This window comes from Diorhabda sublineata, chromosome 1 (assembly GCF_026230105.1).
Source record: "Diorhabda sublineata isolate icDioSubl1.1 chromosome 1, icDioSubl1.1, whole genome shotgun sequence".
Taxonomy (NCBI): Eukaryota; Metazoa; Arthropoda; class Insecta; order Coleoptera; family Chrysomelidae; genus Diorhabda; species Diorhabda sublineata.
The window spans coordinates 16,705,288-16,729,412 of record NC_079474.1 but is presented as its reverse complement, the minus strand read 5'-3'; the positions used below and the strand labels follow the sequence as shown (position 1 = coordinate 16,729,412).

Genomic DNA, 24,125 nt, shown 5'->3' with positions numbered 1-24,125 from the left:
GATATGTCCAGTTATTTCGAAAAAACAAGCGACTATTTGCTTCGAAGTACAACAGCTTTTCTTGGATTTGACTCATATTACTTAGTTTCCGTTTCATATGTATAGAACTACGGGTTTTAGACTGTTACGATCTTATAAATATCTTTAGAAGCATCGCGATTTATTATGCTGTATCCTAATCTTTTTCTTAGCAAATTTTTCATGTAATATTGAATATATGCGACTGGAACAGTCCAGGTGTGCCTCAATCTCATGGTATGTCAAACGATCTTGCAACAGCCGATTTTTGATAACGAAATTGAAAAAATTGAGTTTAGATGGTGTTTTATCACCAAAAGTTGAACCGAATTGATCGCTGTATTGCTGTTGGTTTAAACCACGTCGAAACTCATAGTCTTTTGACCAAGATGAATGTTTAAAGTATCTTTAAACAACTCAGATACCAATCGTGTAACAACACATTCTGTTAGATTTGACATATTCATATCAGTGTTGCCATATCTTAAAACTTAAGTAGCAACTCCCGAAGAAGATGTATCAGGACTTAAGCATCATGGAAAAGCTCTAAAAAGGTTTCTAGGATACGAACATGATTTTGGACTACAGCTAACCTCCGATAAATTATTTTTCAAAGTTAATACATCAGAAAATAGCATTAAGATGAAGTTTTTTATTATATTACACGTTTTTTTCTGTTTTATATATACAATTTAGTTTCTTAATATAAGCCCAACCTGTTTGTACAGAGGCAAAAATCTCATAATTTCCGAATACTATTTTTAAGATCTAATTTTTCGAAATAAACACACTCGACCGTTGGCATGTCGGATTAAATATTGGATCTATTTTTGTCAACTTTCTTTCGTTGAAAAAGTATTCGGCTTCAGCCAAAATATTTCCAAGATTATTTTCATATTATCGGAAAGAGTTTTTGTCGATTTCAAGATATTTTCGACGATATTTAATATACTACTTAATCTCCATATATATACATCCACTTTTATTTAAAAATTGGTATTTAAAATAAGGTAAATCGAAAAATTCGTAAGCAAACAGAAAAAAATAATTTTTTCATATATTTAATTTATTAAATAACGTTCCCAACGAATTTCCATGATGAAAAACAAATTTATTGTTATTTAATAATACATATTTGTAAAGCTTCCGTTTTTTTCCACGAATATAACTTAAAACTTCTTCTTTAACCTCTTCGTCGGTTGGCGTTCCCCCAAGTGCTTATTTAGTTCAACTAAATTATGTTAATCACCGAGGACCAAGTCTGGGTTGTAAAAGGGATGTGAGACAGTATTCCATCAAAATCTGTTGATGAGATCAGTTGTGACACGGGTTGTTATCCTTGTCGAGACGCATTCCATTTATGAAAATGTTTTTCCTCTTTTGAATCGCGCGCCGAAGCTATCCTCAATAATTGTTATAATTTTAGTCAAGAAATCTCAAAACAACCTTTATCTCATTAAAGTTCTGTTAAAAATTTAAGTAAATATTATTTAGTAAATCAACATGTTCTTTTTTTATCCTGAATTTAGGAAATTACAAAATTAGAATTGTTTAGAAATCAATTACGTAGAATATTGTATATTTTCTGTGTTGTAAATTTAAATTAACCGCCAAAATATTTTAGTTCTACTACGTATTATCGAGGGAACTGTCATCGAAAATCCGCCATGTTGTTTCCACTGAATGACAACTAAGTTTGCATTTCTTCTTAGGTTATGTTCTGTGGCTGTTACTTTGACAGCTAGAGCACGCACCATTTTGTTAATGCAGATATCAGGTTTACATTATATTAATGCATCTAAATGTTCTTGATTAGCTAACTTCTGTTCTAAAATTAGTTATTTTTGTTAATTTTTAAAAGAAAGATAAATTTTGACATTTCTTTGAGTCTATCAAAATATTTTGTAAGAAGAGAAAGGAAAAAGGGGGAAGGAGACTTTTTAGAAGCACTTTATAACTGATTTTCTGATACCGCGTTACAAGCCAATCAGCTGGATGCGTTGTTGCCAGATTTTTATGAAAATATCGTATTAAATGAAATAGTAATTTTATTTTATGATGATTTCCGAAACTAACAATTTTTTTTTTAACAGCCAAAACGATCCGGATGAAAGGTAAATGAATTGATGTGTTGATTTTTTTGTTGTATGTGTTCTAGATATATTTTTTTTTATTTTGTTTATATTAAGTGCATGGGATCAAAAAACCTACAATATTATTGCATGCTGTTCATTTTATCGTTTTTGCTGAAGAATACTTTTTATTCGTATACTAACTTGAGTTTTAGTATTCTGCATTCTTTTTATAACTAATATATATACAGTATGGTGCAAATAAAAACGAATACATTTGTTATTTCGTAAAGTGGCGACTTTAAGGAAAAATCCTGTAGATTTTTATGTTTAAACAGGTTTTTTGTGAGGATATTGTTTTATCTATGTGGGCGTGATGAGGCCATCGATAAAATTTTTAAACAGATCTAGAACGTTCCCATCAAAGTTTTTGAGAAAGTCATTGAAATTGCTTGAATTTTCCATAAAGATCCAGAACTTCACAAAACTTTCTAGAAAATCAAGATTTTGCATGATTTTTGATGATTATCCTAAATGTGGTTGACCTTTTGAAAGTTTTTTATTGAATTTTTAAAAAAATTGCTTCAGAAAACTTTAAAAGTTCTCCAAAAATTATTGAGGAGTTTTTGAATTTTCCAAGAAGGTCCAGAATGTCTCAAGTTTTTTGAGAAAATTCTACCTGCTGGAAAATTAATTGGAAAACTTTTGAGATTTTGTTAAATTTTTCTAGAAATTGGCGTAGTTTTCCAGAAATATCAAGAACATCATAGATTTCCATGAAATTGTTATAATTTTCCAATAGCTACCAAAAAATTAGTCGTTTTCTTAAAGATTCAAAACGTGATCAAACTTTTGAGAATTTTTCATTAAATTTTTCATAAAATTGCTTGAATTTTCCAGAAAGATCCAGAACATCACAAAACTTTCTAGAAAATCAAGATTTTGCTTGACTTTTTATGATTATCCAAAATGTAATTGACCTTCTGAGAGTTTTTTATTGAATTTTTTAAGAAACTGCTTCAGAAAAGTTCTCTAGAAATTATTGAGGAGTTTTTTTGAATTTTCCAGGAAAGTCCAGAATGTCTCAAGGTTTTTGTGAAAATTGTACCTGCTGGAAAATTGCTTGGCATACTTTTGAGAGTTTTGTTAAACTTTTTTGGAATTTGTGTAATTTTCCAAAGCTATCAAAGAATTATTAGTTTTTTGATCTAAAACTTGCTCAAACTTTTGAGTTTTTCATTAAATTTTTCAAAAAATTGATTAAATTTATAAGACAAATACAAAACGTTATTAAACATTCTAAAAACTTTTGGAATCGATTGAATTTTCTTGAAATATCGAAGTGATCAATCTTTTGAGAATTTTCTTGATCAATTGTTTAAAGTCAACAAAAATATCTCAATTGTTATCAAAGTTAAAAAAAACTACTAGCATTTTCCAAAACTATTAAGAATTGCTTGCATTTTCTAAAAAAAAATACACAACGATATCAATATCAAACTACTAGTATTTTCCAAAAGTATTGAAAAATTTTCGAAAAATATCCAAAAACAATCTGGAATGTCAATGAATTTCAGAAAAACTACTAAAACACTTGTTGAAAATTTGATTGAATGCTTCGCCCCTCGTTTTATGACTTTAGAAAATCGAAAAATCATTCGATTTCGATGACTTTTTTTCAAAATCTTTTTTACGACAGATTTACGAAAAAAATTATGGGAATAAAAAAATTAAAACTTAAATTGGTTTCAGGGCTTTAAGTGTTCATGAAAATGCACTCATTCACGTATAATTGTTGATAACTTTTTTTCAAATAATCAAATGAAATTGTTATATTTTTTTTCATAATCTACACAAAAAAACGAACAAATTGAAAAAAAATTATACAAAAATTGACCTTTTCTCAAATATAAGCGTTTGTACCTTTTTTTATTAAGAAATCATAAAAATTTTATGAACAGAAACATTCTTAAAATCACTTATTGTAATCAAATGTACAATATTAAAAGTTAACTTTGAAAAATTGAAAATTTTCACCATTCAAAAAATGGTATCTTGAATGTTAAAGAGAATTTAAAATCATAAAACTATATATAATCTTCAAGTGAGATATTCCCTATATTTTTTCACATAAATATTAAAAAAAATCATCGAAATCTGATGATTTTTCGATGTTCTAGATCGTTTATGATAACATTTAAAATCAGTAATCCAAATGAAATCCTGAAGTGAGATAAAAAATGAATAAACAAACATTTTTAATTTTTTTTTATTTCCAAAATGTTCGTATTTTTGTGTAGATCAACACAAGGTCAGCAATGAACGAAAGAACGCAGCAGATTACATGTTGACACTTTTGCCAAAATGTTGGTACTAAAATTTAATTTATAACATTTGACATGTAAGAATTTTTACAAATACATTTTGAAAGAAACTGATCTCTTGAAGCAGCTAAAAATATTAAGACTGAGACAAAATACTCAATAATGTTGGGCAATTAGATTTGGCGAACTGGCAACCCTGTATTACTTTAAATTTTTTATTATTATTTTAATCTGTAACATGAATCGAGACAGGATAAAAATGATATTTCCTTGTGAATTATTTCACTCGAAATAATTTAGACCGTTGACTAATAATAGACGTACGAAAATAAATGACGTCGACAAGTTGAAAAATAACAGCATCGTTCGTGAAAAAAAAATTATATATCACGTACTACGACTTGTTTTTTTGACAAATTTTTTAGTGCGTAGATTTTAAATCAATTATCTTGCAGATCCGACTCTAAATTCTGTTAATGTTAAATATGAAAAATCTAAAAAAAAAACGAACGAAGTAAAATAATTGTTTTATAAACAAAATCCATGGGAATAGTCAGGATCAGACAGAAAAGCAAAAGAAATGTCATAAAACAAGAGGGAAACTGGTTAAAGCGGCTAACGGAAAACTGCGAATGGAATAAAAATTAAAACATGGTTAGTTTCAGTCGATTGGTGCCGAAAAAATTCAACCGACTGTACGGGTCTTTTATGAGATGAGCCAAATCCAACAAAAGTTGGTTTGCGCACCAAGAACTTCGAGACTGAAGTAGACTAGAAGAAAAAAATAATCTCAATATATCTACAGCTTCCCAAAAAGTAAACATAAACATAAATATTGCCAAAATTCGTCCACTTATATAAACCAGGAAGCTGGTTTATATAAGCAAAGTGTATGTTATCTACGTAATTTGAATAAATTAGTGTTAGTGAATAGTTTAGTAGAAAAAAATAAGTAAGAAAGGAGATCTGCTTGCGGTTCGTGATACAGACTTCATCTGCGTGTGTTATAAACTATATTATTCGTTAGATTAAACACAATTTGAAAAGAAAAGTTGTATATAAAAAAAATATGCAAGTAAAATATCTTACTTACGTAATTTAATTAAATTAGTGAATAGTTTAGCAGAAAAAGTTAGTGAATAGTTGTTTCAAAATAAACTACATGAGCAAAGTGTATGTTACCCACGTAATTTGAATAAATTAGTGTTAGTGAATAGTTTAGTGGAAAAAAAATAAGTAAGAAAGGAAATCTACTTGCGCTTCGTGATGCAAACTTCATCTGCGTGAGTTATAAACTACATTATTCGTTAAATTAAACAAAATTTGGAAAGAAATGAGTGCACAAATATTTGGACTTAGGAAACAGCATCAAATAATGTTGATATTCGTAGTAATCGGTTTAAAATGTTTCTGTGTGATCAGATACCGTCCTGATTCGATAGCACGCAATGAAAAAAAAACAAGAAGTAAACAGTTTCATTCATATCGTTCAGATTACAATCAAAATTAATTAACATGATTTCATGACCTGAATTGATTCGGTAGATGAATTTGAAGAATGTATGATTAATAATTTTACAGGGAACATTAGGAATCTCCCAGATAAAATAATTTATCCTTTATTACATTATTTGCTTTGTTGTTTGTTTGTGACTGAATCCGCAATCTTAAAAAATAAAATTGATAAGAAATAGGCATTAACTACTGACATTACCCCTCAATTGTTGGAAAATTTTTGAACATCGAACAATTTTTTTCAAGTCTGGGAACAGAGAATAATCAGAGGAGGCTATATATGGCAAATAGGGTGTATATGTATCAATTGAAACTTTAATTCAATTAATTTTTGTTTATTGCAATAACGGATGTGTGAGCTGGTGGAACACCTTGCAACCATTATTTATTTGATCTATTGTACCATGTACCTCCAAGAGTCCATGGAAGGTCTACAACCAAAATTTGAACTAACCTCAGTTTTTATTTCTCGCGATTTCTGCTCAGAATGATTTTGGTCTCGAGCGACTGGACTATAAAGTATTACATGCCGTATAGAAGAGAAAGTCGAAAATTACCAATAAAACAATATCCTTAGGACAAGTCTAAAGGTCTCAGACTAGACAATCAGACAGTAGAGAACAGGTGTCAGGTGTTATTGGTAATAGTAATAGATCTGACATTGGACTTTCCTAACTACATTTTAGCTCTGTCTCTTTTTTTTATACGCGAAGCATTCGATTCGCTTATTTGAAATAATCATAATATTTTACTAGTATTACTCAATTGTACAGGATGTCCCATATCTGGATTGCATATACGAGTTTTTTGAACTTTTATTACAAAATGGAAACCCTCAGAAATGAACCGGTTCAAACCCTCGAATACAATGTGTCTCAATATAAAGAAAAGTATATTGAAATAAATCCATTGCCTGGGAAGTTATTTTTTAAAATAACATCGTCCAAACGGCCATTTCGTGACGGATACTTTCTTTTAATTATGCCAGGAAAGTCGATTTCTTACTGTAAAATTCAGATTTGACATATTTATAGGTATTAAGTCAGGAGTGCATGGTGGCTACCTTAAATTACCTCTCCTGGATATCAATTTGGTATGTAAAATATGTCCATTAAGATGAAAATGTGTTTCATTCGAAACCAAAATGCTGGTAAACGATGGAAAACACTCAATCGTTTGATTTACGAAATCAAGCCTCTTACCAGCATCCAGAGGCTTCAATTCATGCACCTAGTCGAGTTTGTAAAAGAGCAGCCCCAAATTTTTGTAGAATTCGAAAGATCGATGATATATACACGCTCGTAACGAACAGATCAAACAGTGTCTACGTTTTCGACCGTTCTAAAAGACCTTGAACGCCGCGATTTTGATTTATCCAGTCTGTTCAAACTCTAGACCCATTTTCCAATCAGTAGAACGCCTGGCGCATCATCAAATGACGAATATTGTAGAATTTCTTGTGATTAAAAGTCGCCGAATTATCGTTTTCGTACGTTATACCAGAAATTCTTAAAAACGGGCTCTGTTGACGACGCGCCGCGCTTTAGACGACCGGTATTCGTAACAACGAACTGCGTGTAATGGAACGACTAGAATTTATATTAAAAAAAGAAGATAATGTAAAGATACGGTAGAAAATAATGAAATATAATAGTTAGAAATCGTAATATTGAAAGGTCGTGAAGGATAAAGGAAATATGCAGGAGTAAGAGTGAATTTAAAAAGCTATAATCAATTTCCACATTTACAGATGTCGTTGTAAATCAAGCAACGGAAAATCGGCATAAGAAACAGTGTAGAAGACGTACCAGAAATTCTTAAAAACGGCTTTTTATTTATGGTATATTAAGTTGCTGGTGATTTGGGCCAATAACGATGCCGCGCCGAGTTTCGCCCGAGATATTCACGTGCTGATCATTATTTTAGTTTACTATTCTTATTGCCCCCATTCGCAATCATGTGTGAGCCCCGCGTTGGAAAACAGCCCTAATTGAAGAGAATAGAAAATATTGAGTACGAAAATTATTCGCACATAATTTTAAAAGATATCATGTAGAATCAATTCTACTAAAGCATAATAGAAAAGGAGACGTTCCGATATAACGTTTTATACATTCATGTGCACTTTCCATCTCGAATAATGTTGATTGTGTCCTTATAATGTTACAGTGAACGTCTGGCCGGTGTCTAGAACATCGTCGCTTTTTTTGCTATTTGTATCACGTTTCTTTTTGCCAATCCCCCCGACGGTATCAACTACATTCTCACATGCCTAGACAGAACATTACACGTAATTTTTTTTGCTATCAAATAGTTGCCAGTCACTTTTTTATACAGGGTGATTGATTAGTGCGCTGTAGTTCAGTGTCTCTTTGTCCTTTGAAATATCAATTTGGAAATTTGCGAGATTCTAGCGATCATTTTAATAGTATTTACAATCAAAGTTACATACTAAACACCCTATATTTTATTGCATCTTAAGAACCAGCTTGACTTCCCCATTACGTGATTTATTCTACGGGGTATTTAAAAAATTTTCACAGTTACAGAGGTCATCATGAATCAGACTACGCTTTCGAAAAATCGGCATAAGTAACAGTGTAGAAGGCGTGCCGGAATTTTTAAAAAAGGGCTCTGTTGCCGACGCGTCGTGCCTAGTCGACCGGTATTTGTAACAATGCGTGTCACGTTTTCATTGAACAATAATTAAAACTGTCTAAGGTGTGTGTGTCTGGAGAAATATGATATCAAATCAAATCGATTATTTATCTATATTATTTTCTTAAAAAATAAAACTGGAAAAGACTTTTTTAGTTCAAATTACGTATAAAACCCATTTCTGAAGCAGTTTTATTGGAAAAATTCAATTTGCAAGCCGCTTTTCACTCAAAAATGCTTTTACATCAAAATGAAATTGGAAAAGCTAATTTTGTCGAAATTAAATATGCAAAACTAATTTTTCCGAATGAAAATTGGAAAAACCTTTATTTAAAAAAATAAAATTGAAATCGACTTTTTCAGTTAAAATTACGTATAAAATCCATTTCTGAAGCAGTTTTTTTTTAAAAAATTCAATTTCGAAGCCGATTTTCACTAAAATACAAATTGTATCAGTAATTTTTTTACGAAATATTAATTGAACAACCTTTTTTTCCAAAATGAAATTGGAAAAGCTAATTTTGTCCAAATTAAATATGTAAAACCAATTTTTCCGAATGAAAATTGAAAAAACCTTTATTTTCTTAAATAATAAAACTGAAAAAGACTTTTTTAGTTCAAATTACGTATAAAACCCATTTCTGAAGCAGTTTTTTTGAAAAAATTCAATTTGGAAACCGATTTTCACTAAAATACAAATTGTATCTGTAATTTTTTTACGAAATATCAATTGCACAAGCTTTTTTTCCAAAATGAAATTGGAAAATCTAATTTTGTCCAAATTAAATATGCAAAACCAATTTTTCCGAATGAAAACTGGAAAAGCCTTAGTCTAAATAACAACTTTTGGAATAAATAAAATAGTTTAAATACAGATAGACTCATTTAGATTTATAAAAGAATTCAGCGGTCACTTGGAAATTGTATATTATTGTAATTTTCCCGTGGGAATGTGAAAAATTTCAATTCAATTCGGAATGAAGTTTTTTTTATTTTAATATGGAATATACAACAACCGCTAGACTAATAACACGTCCTTCCATGCACGTCTACCCGTCTAACCATCATAATGTCTAGGTCTGTTGCAGACTTAACTCAACGAATAAAGCAGACCATACACTACTCGAAGTTTTAACATCAAGTGTTCAAGAAAAGACATTGAATTCTTGCTAATTCTCAAAAATAGATGATTTTTCAAATATTTAATATTAAAATTGAAAAATTCTCAACGGTCAATCAAATCTTTGGATTTAATGTAATTCTATGAATATAAACTTACTTAAACTTAATAGGCCCACTGTAAATATTCACGATGGTTTTTTTTAAATTTAAAAAGAAATATGCAGATGAGACCAGAATATACCTCCCTGGTAACCACCGAAGAAAGAAAATGTACCGAAGACCAAGAAAACGATTGCTGCTTTGTAGAGCGGAGTGCAATCCCGAACGAGTTTGGATTTTATGATATTGGAGCTTAGAGCTTCTATTTGTTGCCCTAAATTGCTCTCAATTGCATATGTCTGCTTCAAAAATGGTTGGTGTGCTGCCCAGGCGCGGTTTGAACCAAATGTTTAGGTGTAGGTGTTTTGAATCGATTTATATTTAGATAAAATTTGGATCCTTCATTTAAAATGAAAAAACAGACAAGACAGTGGATTGCATTGGACGAACCTGTTCCGAAAAAGCCAAAGATGGTTGGTTCTATCTATTGGAAACGTGATGGCGACCGTTTTTTAGGAAATGTGTTTGGCCCCAAGTGGCTTTTTTCTGTTTCGTAATTTTAAAGTTATGGCATACGTAAACTTTGCATACCACCCTCGTATACGTTCCTATTTAATTCGATAAAAAATTAATATAATTCACATGAAATATCTTATATTAAACATTGGGTAATTTTTTTGCGGTCTCTTCGTTTTATGGCTCTAGAAGTTTATGATGAAGTTTAAGGAAAATCCTGAAAGCTGTCGATTTTTATATTTAAACAGGATATTCGAAAGGATATCGTTTTATCTATGTGAGCGTGATGAGGTCATCGATACAATTTTTAAAAAGATCTAGAACGTTACCATCAAAGTTTTTGAGAAAGTCATTGAAATTGCTTGAATTTTCCAAAAAGATCCAGAACTTCACAAAACTTTCTAGAAAATCAAGATTTTGCTTGACTTTTTATGATTATCCAAAATGTAATTGACCTTTTGAAAGTTTTTTATTGAATTTTTCAAAAAAATGCTTCAGAAAACTTTTAAGTTCTCCAAACTTTTGAGATCTTATTAAATTTTTCTAGAAATTGGCGTAGTTTTCCAGAAATATCAAGAACATCATAGATTTTCATGAAATTGTAATAATTTTCCAACAGCTACCAAAAAATTAGTCGTTTCTTTAAAGATCCAAAACGTGATCAAACTTCTGAGAATTTTTTATTAAATTTTTCAAAAAATTTCTTGAATTTTCTAGAAAGATCCAGAACATCACAAAACTTTATAGAAAATCAAGATTTTGCTTGATTTTTGATGTTATCCAAATTCTGATAGACCTTCTGGGTGTTTTTTATTGAATTTTTCAAGAAAGTTCAGAATTTCCCAAAGTTTTTGGGAAAATTCTACCTGCTGGAAAATGCTTGGCAAACTTTTGAGTTTTGTTAAATTTTTCTGGAAATTGGCGTAGTTTTCCAAAGCTATCAAAAAATTACTCGTTTTTTATAATGATCCAAAACGTGACAAACTTTTGAGAGTTTTTCATTAAATTTTTCAAGAAATTGATTGAATTTATTAATCAGATACAAAACGCAACTAAACATTCTAAAAACTTTTGTAATCGATTGAATTTTCTAGAAATATCGAAGGGATAAATCTCCTGAGAAAAATGTTGATTTATCAAGTTTTTACAATTAAAAATAATAAAAACTTATCTTAAAATTGACCTTTTATCACATATAATCGTTTGCACCTATTTTATTAGGTAATCATTAAAATTTTATGAACAAAAACATTCTTAAAATCACTTATTGTAATCAAATGTACAATATTAAAAGTTAACTTTGAAAAATTGAAAATTTTCACCATTCAAAAATGGTATCTTGAATGTTAAAGAGAATTTAAAATCATAAAACTATATATAATCTTCAAGTGAGATAAAAAATGAATAAACAAACATTTTTCATTTTTTTCTCCCAAAAAACTCGTTTTTTGTACAGATTAACAAAAAAATATATATAAACTGTTTTTGATGGTTTGTAAAAAGTTATGAACGATTATATACGAAAAAGTGCGTTTATGATTTAAACTCATAAAACTATATGAAATCACCAGGTGAGATATTTCCTATATTTTTTTTTTCATAAATCCGCCGTAAACACGAAGATTTTAAAAAAGAATTCCTCGAAATCGCATGATTTTTCGATTTTCTAGATTACCAAACATTGTATCTTAATTAGAATATTGTTTTATGAAATAACTCGATATAAAAATATTGAGTGTGTGGTTAGCTTTAGCTGTCTACATAACTTCCGCGTTTATGATTATAGTTCCAGTGTTTTGACTTACTATAAATTTGTTATTTGTAATTAAGCAACTGCATATGATGTGTTTTTTTTTAAATAATGTTGGATGTCTAGACTTCAGCCAGGTGTAATGACCTTAGAATCGTTCCCTTTTAATGTCATAGGTGCAATAGCATCAGCAATCGTACCCGCCTGCCTACCATTGGACGATTCTTTTGATATCGAAACATAATATATTAAAACAGAATCGGCTTAAGTGGAATATTTGACGAAATAATATTTTTCGCAGCTAAATCAAATCGCGTCATTATTCGAAATATTTCATTTTTGTGAGGAAATTTCGTATTTTCAAATTTTTAATAGTTGTTAGTCGCTAACTATATTTATACAGGGTGTAGCGTAAAGTTTCAAAAAATATGAGCAGCTCGAATAGGGGCATTCATGTAAAAAATCATTTGTTTGATTCATAACGGATTATAGTCTGAGAAAATTTCTTCGTCTTAAAGATATCTATGAAGTGTATCAAGAAAGTTGGTTATATAATTGAGTATAGATAAAGAAAAAATATTTATTGTACTTGATGAGCAACTAAGAACTGCTTAAAACTTCAGGGAAAAAATATTATAACGAAAATAGCCTTTAGAAAAACGTGGAAATTATTTTCAGTAAGCGTATTTGAAAATATGAAATTGGAAAAAGGAAATTTAACCAATTTAGTGGCATAATCGATTTTCTCATTAATTTTTTCACATTTTTTATTTTAGAAGTTTTAGTTTATCTTTCCAAATAAGAGATTGGGGAGAGTAGGACTTGTTATGAAAAAAGTCCGGTCCTGCTTAGCCGATTTTTATAAAATGTTGTTTGAAAGAGCTTTCCAGCAACACCTACAAATATAATTACTAACAATGAGAACAAATCATTAAATGAATGTTCAAAATGTCGTCCATCATTTTCTATACGTGAAATCAAGCGGTTGGATAGATCAGCAGTTTTAATTTTCCCGCCCGGTACAACAATCTACAACTGTTGCATTAATTTCCCGAAATTTTGTAGACACTTGTCATATCGTGGTAGAAGTATACAGGGTGTCCCACGACGAGTTAAAACTATCTGTATATATGACAAAATTCTTATGATAAAATAATGAAAATTTTTACGTTTGGGTTTCCAGATACGATCATTTTAACTAAAATATTTTCAAAGATGGCCGACTTCCGGTTCTACCGGAAGTCGACGATAACTTTGTTATTTTAAATAGAATACCATTTATATTAATACATTTTTGAAATCTATGTAGAATTTTGGTATGCTTTTGTCTAAAAACTTTTTTCGAAAAATGCATAAAATAAGTTCAGACGTATTTGAATCTATGTTGGAAAATTTTTCATTTTATACATGATGTGTATAAAAAGTGCTCAATATTTAACTTCATGAATATCAATTTTTTTTTATTTTTTTAAATAGAACCTCTATTTTAATGCATTCAGTACAAAATGATAAATTTCTCAACATAGATTCAAATACATCTAACCTTACTAAAAACAACCGAATAGAAACTATTTTCATATATTTAAGGGTATCCTCGTAAAAAAACAATTTATTAGGGTCTGCAACTGGCCAAATTTTTTTCAAAAAAAAAATTAATAATTGAAAAAGTATGCATTTTTCGAAAAAAGTGCCTAGACAAAAGTATACTAAAATTTTACGTAGATTTCAAAAATGTATTAATATACAAGGTTAAAATAACAAAGTTACATATTTGAAAATATTTTAGTTAAAAAGATAGTATCCGAAAACCTAAACGTAGAAATTTTCATCATTTTACTGTATTTTGCCATATACAGATAGTTTTAACTCGTCGTGGGACACTCTGTATACTCAGACTAAACAGCAGGGCTGATTGCGGGTGCTTCTTCAAAATATTCGAAAGAATAAATCTTCCTAATATCGTCGCGAAGCACGACCTTTACCTACCCACTCAAAATTAGTTAAGGGCTCAATGTTTTACAATGCGAAAAAATGCACAATCATTTGCCAATTGAAATTAAATCTATCTACGCATTTCGTAATAATTTGAATAGGTATTGATTTTGAAATCAAATTATTACCCATTTCAGGATTACCGTATAGTTAATTTTCACAGGTAATTTTTTTTATTCATTGTAGTTTTCTTTTGTATACTCTATAATTAGATTGGATTTTATTGAAGTTTATTTCTTACAAGCTTTTTTCTATAAATTGTAAAAAATGTTTTCACTATAACGCATTTTTCTCTCTCTCTCTCACACTTTTAAAAAAAATTATATTAATTTATAAAAAAATTATATCATTATTTAATAAAATTTTAAAAAAATTCCGATTAAAAACTAGATATTAAATCAAATTAAAGTTTGAAACACGAATATTTTAAAAAAAAATTAGATTTCAAAGTATTTGGGACATAAAAAGGTGAATTGTCACCGAATTTCGTAAGAAAAACCTTTTTTGTTTAATTTCTAGCATAAATTTTGAGGTTATGTGAACAAAAAATGTTGATACTAAAGTTGTGGATCTTCAACTTTGCTGTTTGACTTGTTTTTTTGCCAGACATCAAGATAAACAGTTTTTTACTCTTAAAAACTCACCTCAGATCGCTCGTAAATTATTTTTCCTTTCGTTTTTATCATAATTTCCTCCTTTTCCAATGAGTTTCATTGAAATGTCTGTTCCTCGTGTATGGGGGACTTTATAGAGTTTTTTCGTTATTAGAACGATTTAAGCCGACCCTGTATAAAACTATTCCGGATACAAACAGCAAAATTAATAAATGAAATAAAAAACTGTCCAGACGTATATTCATTAAAATTGATTAGACAAAAATTATGCAATAGCTTGTTAATATTTCTTAACTGACATTATTAAACTTAAATATAAACGAAATAGTTTTTTTTATTACCAGACATAACACTGACCTCATGTTACGTACGAGAAGTTACGAAATTTATTCAAGAAATAATCGATTATATTCATCATTATCATAGCTACAATCGTTAGCAAAAAAATTTACTCAAGTCGCACGCTCGTGGTCAAAAAGTCCCTAGCAGAAAATCCTTAGCTTCAATTCTTTTTTTGATTATAGCATCTCAAAGTCACTAGTTTCAGCTTTATAATGAATTGTTTTTGAGTTTTTTTGTGCTAAAGAAAAAATATCTAACGAAAAGGAATCTTGAATAATGAAAAAAGGACATCGTCCATTTAGCCATGAGCTCCCAATAAGTCATGTGACTGACACACAGATGGCGCTGACATTGTCATATCTATATGACGCTTATGAAGTACCAACTTTCAAAAGACAATGTATCTAATTTCATGACATTTCGATAGTCAGAAAAAAATGACAGCCATTTAAGTGAAGCTATTTTCGTTATTTTCAAAATAATTTCGTTTGTTAATTTATCATTGCTTCTTGATGAAAAAATACTGTACAAGCTCAGCAATGTCTTCAAAATTGTTATCCAGAATCTCGTCCATCGAAGAGAACCGTTTATTATTGGTTTGTTAAATTTAAACGTAAAACTAAACGTGGTAGCACAGACATCGATGATGGTGAACGTTCTGGTCATCCAATTGAAGTAATTACTCCAAAAAACATCAAAAAAGTCCACAAATTGGTGATTTCTAATCGTAAATTGAAATTGCGTGAGATAACTGAGGCCGTATGGATACCAGGAGGCAGTGTGTTCACAATTATGCATGAATGTTTGACCATGAGGAAGGTTTTTTCGATCAGAACCAACGAGTTGATGATTCTGAGCAGTTTTTGGCCATGTTTTTTGGGTTGATATATGATAATGGATGAAAAATGAATCCATACTTTCACTCCGGAATCAAAACAATCATTTACTGAGTACACTGCGGTTAGTGAACCACGTTCGAAACGTCCAAAGGCACAACAGTCAGCTGAGAAGGTTATGACTTCAGTATTTTGGGATGCGCATGTAATATTGTTCATCGTCTGTCTCCAAAAGGGAGTTACAATCAATATTGAATACTACATAGAGTTGTTAGATCGTTTGAAAACAAAATTCACGAAAAAACGGCCTCGAATAAAAAATCACTGTTTCCCCAATACAACCCACCGATTCACAAGTCGATGACAACGATGGTTAAATTGAAAGAATTGCTTCCTTATCCACCGCATAGTCCAGATCTGGCCCCGAGTAACTACTAGCTAGAAATTCAGGCCAAATGAAGAAGCAACTACTGTAATTGATGCCTTCTACAAGCACGACATCGAGAAGTTAGAGAAGCGTTAGAATGATTGTATTGCTCTTGAAAGAGATTACAGTACGATCCAAAGGATTAATTGTATCCCCCTTTCGTTCTGCGATACTGGGGCATCCAGAATTGACAGCTGATCTGTTTAGAAAATCCAGAACGTGGGATGACTGCAGCTGCTTCTATTTCATACTCTTCCAGGTGCAATTTCTTTATTGTAAGCAGTTCTCTGGTTACCTCTGCCAATCTCTGGAAGACTTTATGGGACAACTCGTACGCATCAAGTATAATATCATTTACTTCTTTTAGACCCTGCTCCAGATTCATTTGGTGCAAATTGTCAGTATCGAATTGGGTAGGTCAAGGATATATAGCGGGTTTTCCAATAAGAGGTGTTATTTTGATATTCAAAGAAAAATGCCATTTTTTGAGATAAATGATCGGATGTTTATTTCATTATAAAGAGGAAGGTATGCCGTTAATAATGGAACACAACATCAGCCAAATGGCCGCCACGACTGCGCTTACAGGACCATATCCTTTTCATGAAATTTTCCGTAACCAAATTGCAAAGCGGCTGCCCGCCGGCCCGATGGCCTCACGAATTCCATCTTTGAGGTCTTGAATCGATGCTGGACTGTTGGCGTAGACCTTATCTTTCACGTAGCCTCAAAGGAAAAAGTCGCAAGGTGTTAAATCACAAGATCTCGGTGGCCAATTGTGATCACCTCTTCGAGAGATAACACGGTCCGGAAATTTTTGCCGTAAAAGATCGATGGATTCGTTGCTTGTGTGGCACGTAGCGTCGTCTTGTTGAAAGTAAACGTTGTCCAAATCAATACCATCCAATTTCGGCCATAAAAAATCATTAATCATCTCTCGATAACGCAATCCATTCACCGTAACTGTTGCTCCAGCATTTTCGAAAAAGTAAGGTCCAAGGATTTTCCACAATAACTCTTGGGTTTTCCGAATCCCAGATTCGACAATTTTGTTTATTGACGTAACCACCAAGATGGAAATGGGCCTCATCAGTTAAGATGATTTTTCGATGAAATTCCGGATCATTTTCATGCATTTCAAGGACCCAATCAGCAAAGACACGACGTTGTTGATGATCGGCTGGCTTGAGTTCTTGTGTTAACTGAACTTTATAGGCTTTAAGATCCAAGTCTTTATGCAAAATACGGTATAATGACGTTTGTGGAATGGCTAATTCCAAAGAACGACGAGGAATGGACAAACCTTGGTTTTCTTCAACACTTTGGGCTACAGCAGCAATATTTTCAGTTGTTCTTGAGCGACGTGCACGGGTTTTATTCTTCACATCACTAACTTGTCCCAACAGCTCAAATTTTTCCATCAATTTCTGTATTGCGGTCCGAGAAGGTGCTTCACGTCGACCCAAAAATGTTTTAGTTTTACGAACCGTCTCTGCCAAACTTTCACCATTTTTATAGTGAATTTTAATAATTTCAATGCGTTGTTGAAGCGTGTATCGTTCCCTTTTCATTAATGGCGTAGTTTCTACTTGTCAAATGTCAAAAAAATGACAGCTTCAAAAGTGACATTTACCGAAATAGCGGGTTGTTCTAAATAACACCTCTTATTGGAAAACCCTTTACTTCACACCTAGGGGACGTTCAGGAAGACTAACTCACACGCAAGGTAGATCACATTACAGATAGGAATAGGTATCTTAAGTTGAGTGACAAATTTACTGAAAACGACGGGGAATCTTCAAATTTGAAACATTTGCTGTATAGGGTCAGGCAAAATACTTCTTGGACCTTCCTCGAATGTATTTAATCCCGATTTCATGGCTGGTGTAGGATTTGTTATGTTCATGATCGATAGAATTCAAATCCGGGCTACGCACTGTCCAATTAATAACGGAATTTCGATATCCTGTCAGTACTACAATACGGAACGAACCTGCAGTATGTGGACGGGCGTTAGGATGGAACCAGCTTAGGAATCGACGTGAAAATATGTGAAATTGAAGGGAAAGACACAGTTGATGAGCACACATCAGATACTGAGGGTTGGAATGTCGTCACAGTTTTATTAATGACAGTATAATAAATTGTCCAGTATTTGATACTTTGTATAAAATTAAGTTGTTTTTATTTCAGATCTAGAGAAAATAGAATCCAGGAATTAAAAGATACGATTTTAAAATATATAGGAAGGAAACCGGAAGACGATGTACCTACTAATTCGATGAATATATCGCAAATTATTCCGAGAGTTTTGAATATAACGAGTTTTTCGACCGACGATCCGGTTACCGAGAAAATTCGAAGCTTCTATCCCTCATGTAAGTACGATCTAAATAATTCCAACTTTATGATTTAATAGATAATTTTGGTTTTACTGCAAAATTTTTTTAAGACATATATTTCCAAATACCCGACAATTATTCTATCTGTGTTCATCGCAGATTGGTAATTAGTTCAAACCAGTTTTTCTATCTGCAGACCTACCAACATAGTACAGTTTTTTTCTTCAAAACATTGTTTCATTTATTCCAGCGTGATCAGGCATGCCATATAATACCACTTTCTAGTGGATCGCGCTGTATGATCGAAAGATCTATTGGGCTCCCTTTTTTTGTTGTGACTCTTAGGATGCTCAGTGTCTCCTGCATCCATTCCTTTAGGAAATTGAAGGAAGTGGGATGGCTACAGCTACCAAAGTTCTTCATCTTCATTTCATACGCCTCCAGGTGTAAAATCTGGAATTTCGCAGTTTCTCACACTTCTGTATGGACAAAATCTTTTACTTATTCCCCAATCAACAACTTGGATATTTGATTCTTTTTACTTATTCCCCAATCAACAACTTGGATATTTGATTCTTTTTACTTATTCCCTAATCAACAACTTGGATATTTGATTCTTTTTACTTATTCCCTAATCAACAGCTTGGATATTTGATTCTTTTTACTTATTCCCTAACCAACAGCTTGGATATTTGATTCTTTTTACTTATTCCCTAATCAACAACTTGGATATTTGATTCTTTTTACTTATTCCCTAATCAACAGCTTGGATATTTGATTCTTTTTACTTATTCCCTAACCAACAGCTTGGATATTTGATTCTTTTTACTTATTCCCTAATCAACAGCTTGGATATTTGATTCTTTTTACTTATTCCCCAATCAACAACTTGGATATTTGATTCTTTTTACTTATTCCCTAATCAACAACTTGGATATTTGATTCTTTTTACTTATTCCCTAATCAACAGCTTGGATATTTGATTCTTTTTACTTATTCCCTAACCAACAGCTTGGATATTTGATTCTTTTTACTTATTCCCTAATCAACAACTTGGATATTTGATTCTTTTTACTTATTCCCTAATCAACAGCTTGGATATTTGATTCTTTTTACTTATTCCCTAATCAACAACTTGGATATTTGATTCTTTTTACTTATTCCCTAATCAACAACTTGGATATTTGATTCTTTTTACTTATTCCCTAATCAACAACTTGGATATTTGATTCTTTTTACTTATTCCCTAATCAACAACTTGGATATTTGATTCTTTTTACTTATTCCCTAATCAACAACTTGGATATTTGATTCTTTTTACTTATTCCCTAATCAACAACTTGGATATTTGATTCTTTTTACTTATTCCTAATCAACAACTTGGATATTTGATTATTTTTGCCTATTCCCTAATCAACTTAGATCTTTGACGTATAACTTAACTTGATGTTTATAGGTGACATACCAGTTAATACGGATCAAGATCTTTGGAAAGATGACGACGTCATGAATCTCTATTTCAACTTCGATCTTTTTTCGGAATCCCGAAACGCGAACATAGCGACGGCTACTTTGAGGTTATACCGACTACCTGATAACAATACGAAAACAAATAACGACAAACCAGATTGTGACGTTTTAGGTACATCCGAAGAAGAAAAATTGTTGAGGATCAGCATCTATTGGTATACCAAGTCGTTGAAAAAACGTAGAGGTGAGCAAAAAGTTTCCATATTGTTTTTAACACTTATAAATAGATGATCAACTATAACAAAGTACTCGATCCTATTCCTACAAGTAGACTCGCGAACCTCATTCCCGGTTTGTGAAGTTCTTGCAGTTCCGATCTCTAAAAACGCGCCCAAACAGTTCGTGTTGTCGTGGTGTATTATCGCCAACGGTTCCAGAATGTCTTACTAGCAGAATCCTCTTTCCATAGACGGATAGCTATCCAACTACAATAAAATAGTGAAGAATAACATGCCTGGCGTCATGGTGGTTGATAGACGAGTCGTTCAGTCCTCCTCGTCGAAACAGCAACAGACAATATTCTCAAAAAACATCAAGAGAAACTGGCCAAATACGTGGATTTTGCAATTGAGATTAAACAGATGTGGAACTGCGGAAAATTTGGAAACAGTCCCAATTTTTATCCTTTATAGGAGACGGCTGCAGGCTCAGATCAATGCGGAATTGAATCACGATCACAATATTTGAAACATGTCAGTTCCGCTATCAGATTGCACCCAATCATCCACCATAGAAACAATCAACAGATTCGACCTTGAGATCCTGGAACAGCCGCCCTAGAACCCAGACTTCGTTCCCTTGGATTTTTATATATTTGTACGGCTCAAGGAGGCGTCGATTTGCTTCAGATATAAACTTGTACGTGCGATGTGAAAGTGGATTCAGTACCAAACGAAAACCTTTTGCTGGAAAGACATTACGTTGCGCTAGACCAAACTATCTGACATCGTCATACCTAGACTCGACATGCCAGATCCTTGACGTTGGGGGGCTTCCCTTTACTTGACATAGTTATAGGTAAGCAAGAAGGATAACACCATAAGATTACCAGATTATGGTTGCCATAACTTCACCCACAAGGGGTGTAGCTTAAAATTTCTTTGTCATTGACAATCAAGGGTGCTTTCACATGGTCTTGCTTCTGGATACGAAATGAGGAAGCTAGATTTTGTCTACTATAATAAAAAGTGTCGATTTTAAATATTGTATCAGAAACGATATGCCGTACGCTGTTATAACCCAGTTCCTAACCTTAAAATCGTTAAAATACGGTTTTTGAGCTGTTCGTCGGTTGTCTCTAACTCGTGAGATTGTCATTTTCAGAAATTGCATCTATTTGAAGAATGAGAAACAACCGACGATCAGCTCAAAAACCGTATCCGACGATAGCCTTGGAATCCTTGGGAAATTAAATAAAATTTCTTATATCCTGATTTGGTTTCAGTTAAGAAACGCCTGTCCGATAGCAGAGTCATTTCGGAAACAGCCAAATGGGTGGAATTAAGCATAAAACCGGCGACCAAAGCTTGGACTAGAGGAAGAAATTTAGGATTGGGAGTGTTGGTAGAAGATCAAGAAGGCAACGTCTTACGAGCAGATAGAGTTTTCAAAGGAACATCATGCACGGTTGGATTTTGTGAGTGTGAATTAACATTATTAACATAAATGTCAATCTATAACTCTGTACAAAGATATTCCAATCAAATGAATCTCCTTTTATCTCTAAAAACTATCAATTCCCTAAACCGGTTTCGATCTTTAAGTATGTCTTCTATGTCTATCTATCAGAAGATGCCCACTGTTGCATCCAATTGCAAATCATCATTCAAGCAATTCGTTCTCTTTCACATTCGGTATTAAGATTTCTGTTTAATACCTTTTGAATTATTGAATTGGAAACACTATTTGAAGTGATAGTAGAAACTGTATCAGCTGTTTAACCTGAAGCCTAATCTTTCAAATGCGATTCTTGTCGTTTGTGTAGACAAACCAGTGTAGCCGTCGCCTGAAATAAGTGTACGGCAATGAATGTCGTCGTGTCCATGAGTTATTGAGTAGTTTGAATCTTGAAGATGATTCACGTTCGGCTCGCACTTCTACGTCAAGATTATTCGCGCTATCTCGCCTACCTCTTTTTTAAGATCAAATCTGTATAAACACGAGCTTATCTTTAGAACGTTTGAAGTCAGGTAAAGCTATCGAAAAATAAGACAGTTGTGTCTACACGTTTACGCTTCAAGAAAGAAATTCTTAAAAACGTGTTCTGTTGCCGACGCGCCGCATTCTGTACGACTGGTATCTGTAACAACTAACGAGAAAATGGCGCCGACGAATAGTAAAACTCATGTACTATCGAGTTTATCGTCTGCGTCTCCTTCACGCACTTCACGAGGATGATGTCAATGATGATCCGCCGTTGCAGCATTCCATTTCATGGTCGGTTGAAGCTGAACATAACTACGCGTACCGGAACGACCAAAACCTGTCGCGGGTGTGTGTGTGTGTACGTAGGCAGGTGGTCGTGGTGGTCCGTACTTTTTGTGGGTCACGTGACGGGCCAAAGTAATTTGGAAATGCACTAAGACTTACGCAAATGGCCAAAAATCAAACACTCGCGAACATCAATTGTAGAAGATTTCGACACTTCGCTGAGACCCTTTTTTCGAATTTTTTGTTCACAACTCGTATATAAAATTGTTTTTTTTTAATATATACATAAACGAGGTGTTATAGGTTGACGATTTGCTCGTAGTTTCGATAACTGAATAATAGAAAAAAAACGCATGAATTAATTACGTAAAAATAGTTTATTTTAATAATTAATATTAGAATGCATGCGCTTTGAAAATAAACAATTCGAATAGCCCCCGTATGTCATATCTTAGTACTACTCCATAAGACCATCGGTGAAAAGGTCCAATTTTGCATATTTTTATGTTCTGAATGATTTTTTTTTCATTTAAAGTCAAATCTCACACTTATATAAAGTGATAATTTTATAGTCCAGTCAAATTGGACTTTTACTTTGTACTAAGATTCTTAAATTTTTGAATATCGACAATAAAAAGCTCAATATCACAAGCCGGTTCTAACAAATCCTGTTTAATCCTAACTGTCGCCGTTTGACTGACTATTTAAATATCCTTTTCTATCAGAGCCTCACTGATTTAAAGCTTCAACTTTAGCCGAAAAATGTGACATTTTGTAAGGTTGAGTGTGTGGAGCTTTCCTCTCAATATGACCTTGGAAAATCGACAATTACGACTTACGCAAGAAACTGATAGTTTTGGAATGACGATTTCGCTGCTTCAAATGTCAAAAAATTCTTCTTTCACGAGTTATTATCAGAATTTATTTCGAGTGGTCTGTTGAAAAAAACCTGACTTAAAAAAATAGATGATGCTGTGTAATTTGTGCAAAGTCTTTTTTTGTTGAATATATGGAATCAATCTCAGCAAACTAGGTGACAAGTCAACAGTTTCTAGCAAAAATCTGTAGCTCCCATTTTAGCATCTCAAAACCATTCGTCTCAGTTTTATAATGAGTGATCTATGTTGTTATCAAGTTTTGGTTGGTGTTCCCTTCCCTGGTTCATTCCATAAATGCTCGAGGCAGCTGCGGTGAATGATCCCCTAAAATGTCTTCTATGTCCAGGAACCTCCTCCAAAAGCCATGTTTTCTTGCAGCGTTGCGCGAATCATTCTCCAGGTCTTCTGTAGACTCGTCCTCTTCTATGCAAGCTCACTCGGAAAAGAGACACTAGCCCCATTAATCGTCAGTCCATTTAACGTGTTTTCTGGCAAATTGTAGATGGGCTGGGGTTAATTTGAGGCCAGTAGATGGTTTTTATGGCTCAAGGTTAGTTGCCTTAATTTTTATTCTGACTCTCCAGACAGTTACAACCACTAAACTTAACACTCGGCGATGTACTGACAATTAATCGATGGTAAACTGGAAATAACAGACTT

General features: G+C 32.3%; 1 protein-coding gene across 3 annotated transcripts in view; it reads left to right on the top strand.

The window, feature by feature from the left end:
* The window catches only part of LOC130441396 (uncharacterized), a 32,859-nt gene that overhangs the window by 3,310 nt on the left and 5,424 nt on the right, over window positions 1-24,125 (top strand). The window contains exons 2-5 of one of the 3 annotated variants that reach the window (XM_056775081.1): window positions 2,112-2,132; window positions 18,479-18,663; window positions 20,084-20,341; window positions 21,602-21,783. In XM_056775081.1, the coding sequence (XP_056631059.1) occupies window positions 2,112-2,132; window positions 18,479-18,663; window positions 20,084-20,341; window positions 21,602-21,783 (646 nt within the window). Of the gene's footprint in view, window positions 1-2,111; window positions 2,133-18,478; window positions 18,664-20,083; window positions 20,342-21,601; window positions 21,794-24,125 lie in introns of all 3 variants that reach the window. The other 2 variants (XM_056775066.1, XM_056775072.1) reach the window with 2 other exon arrangements.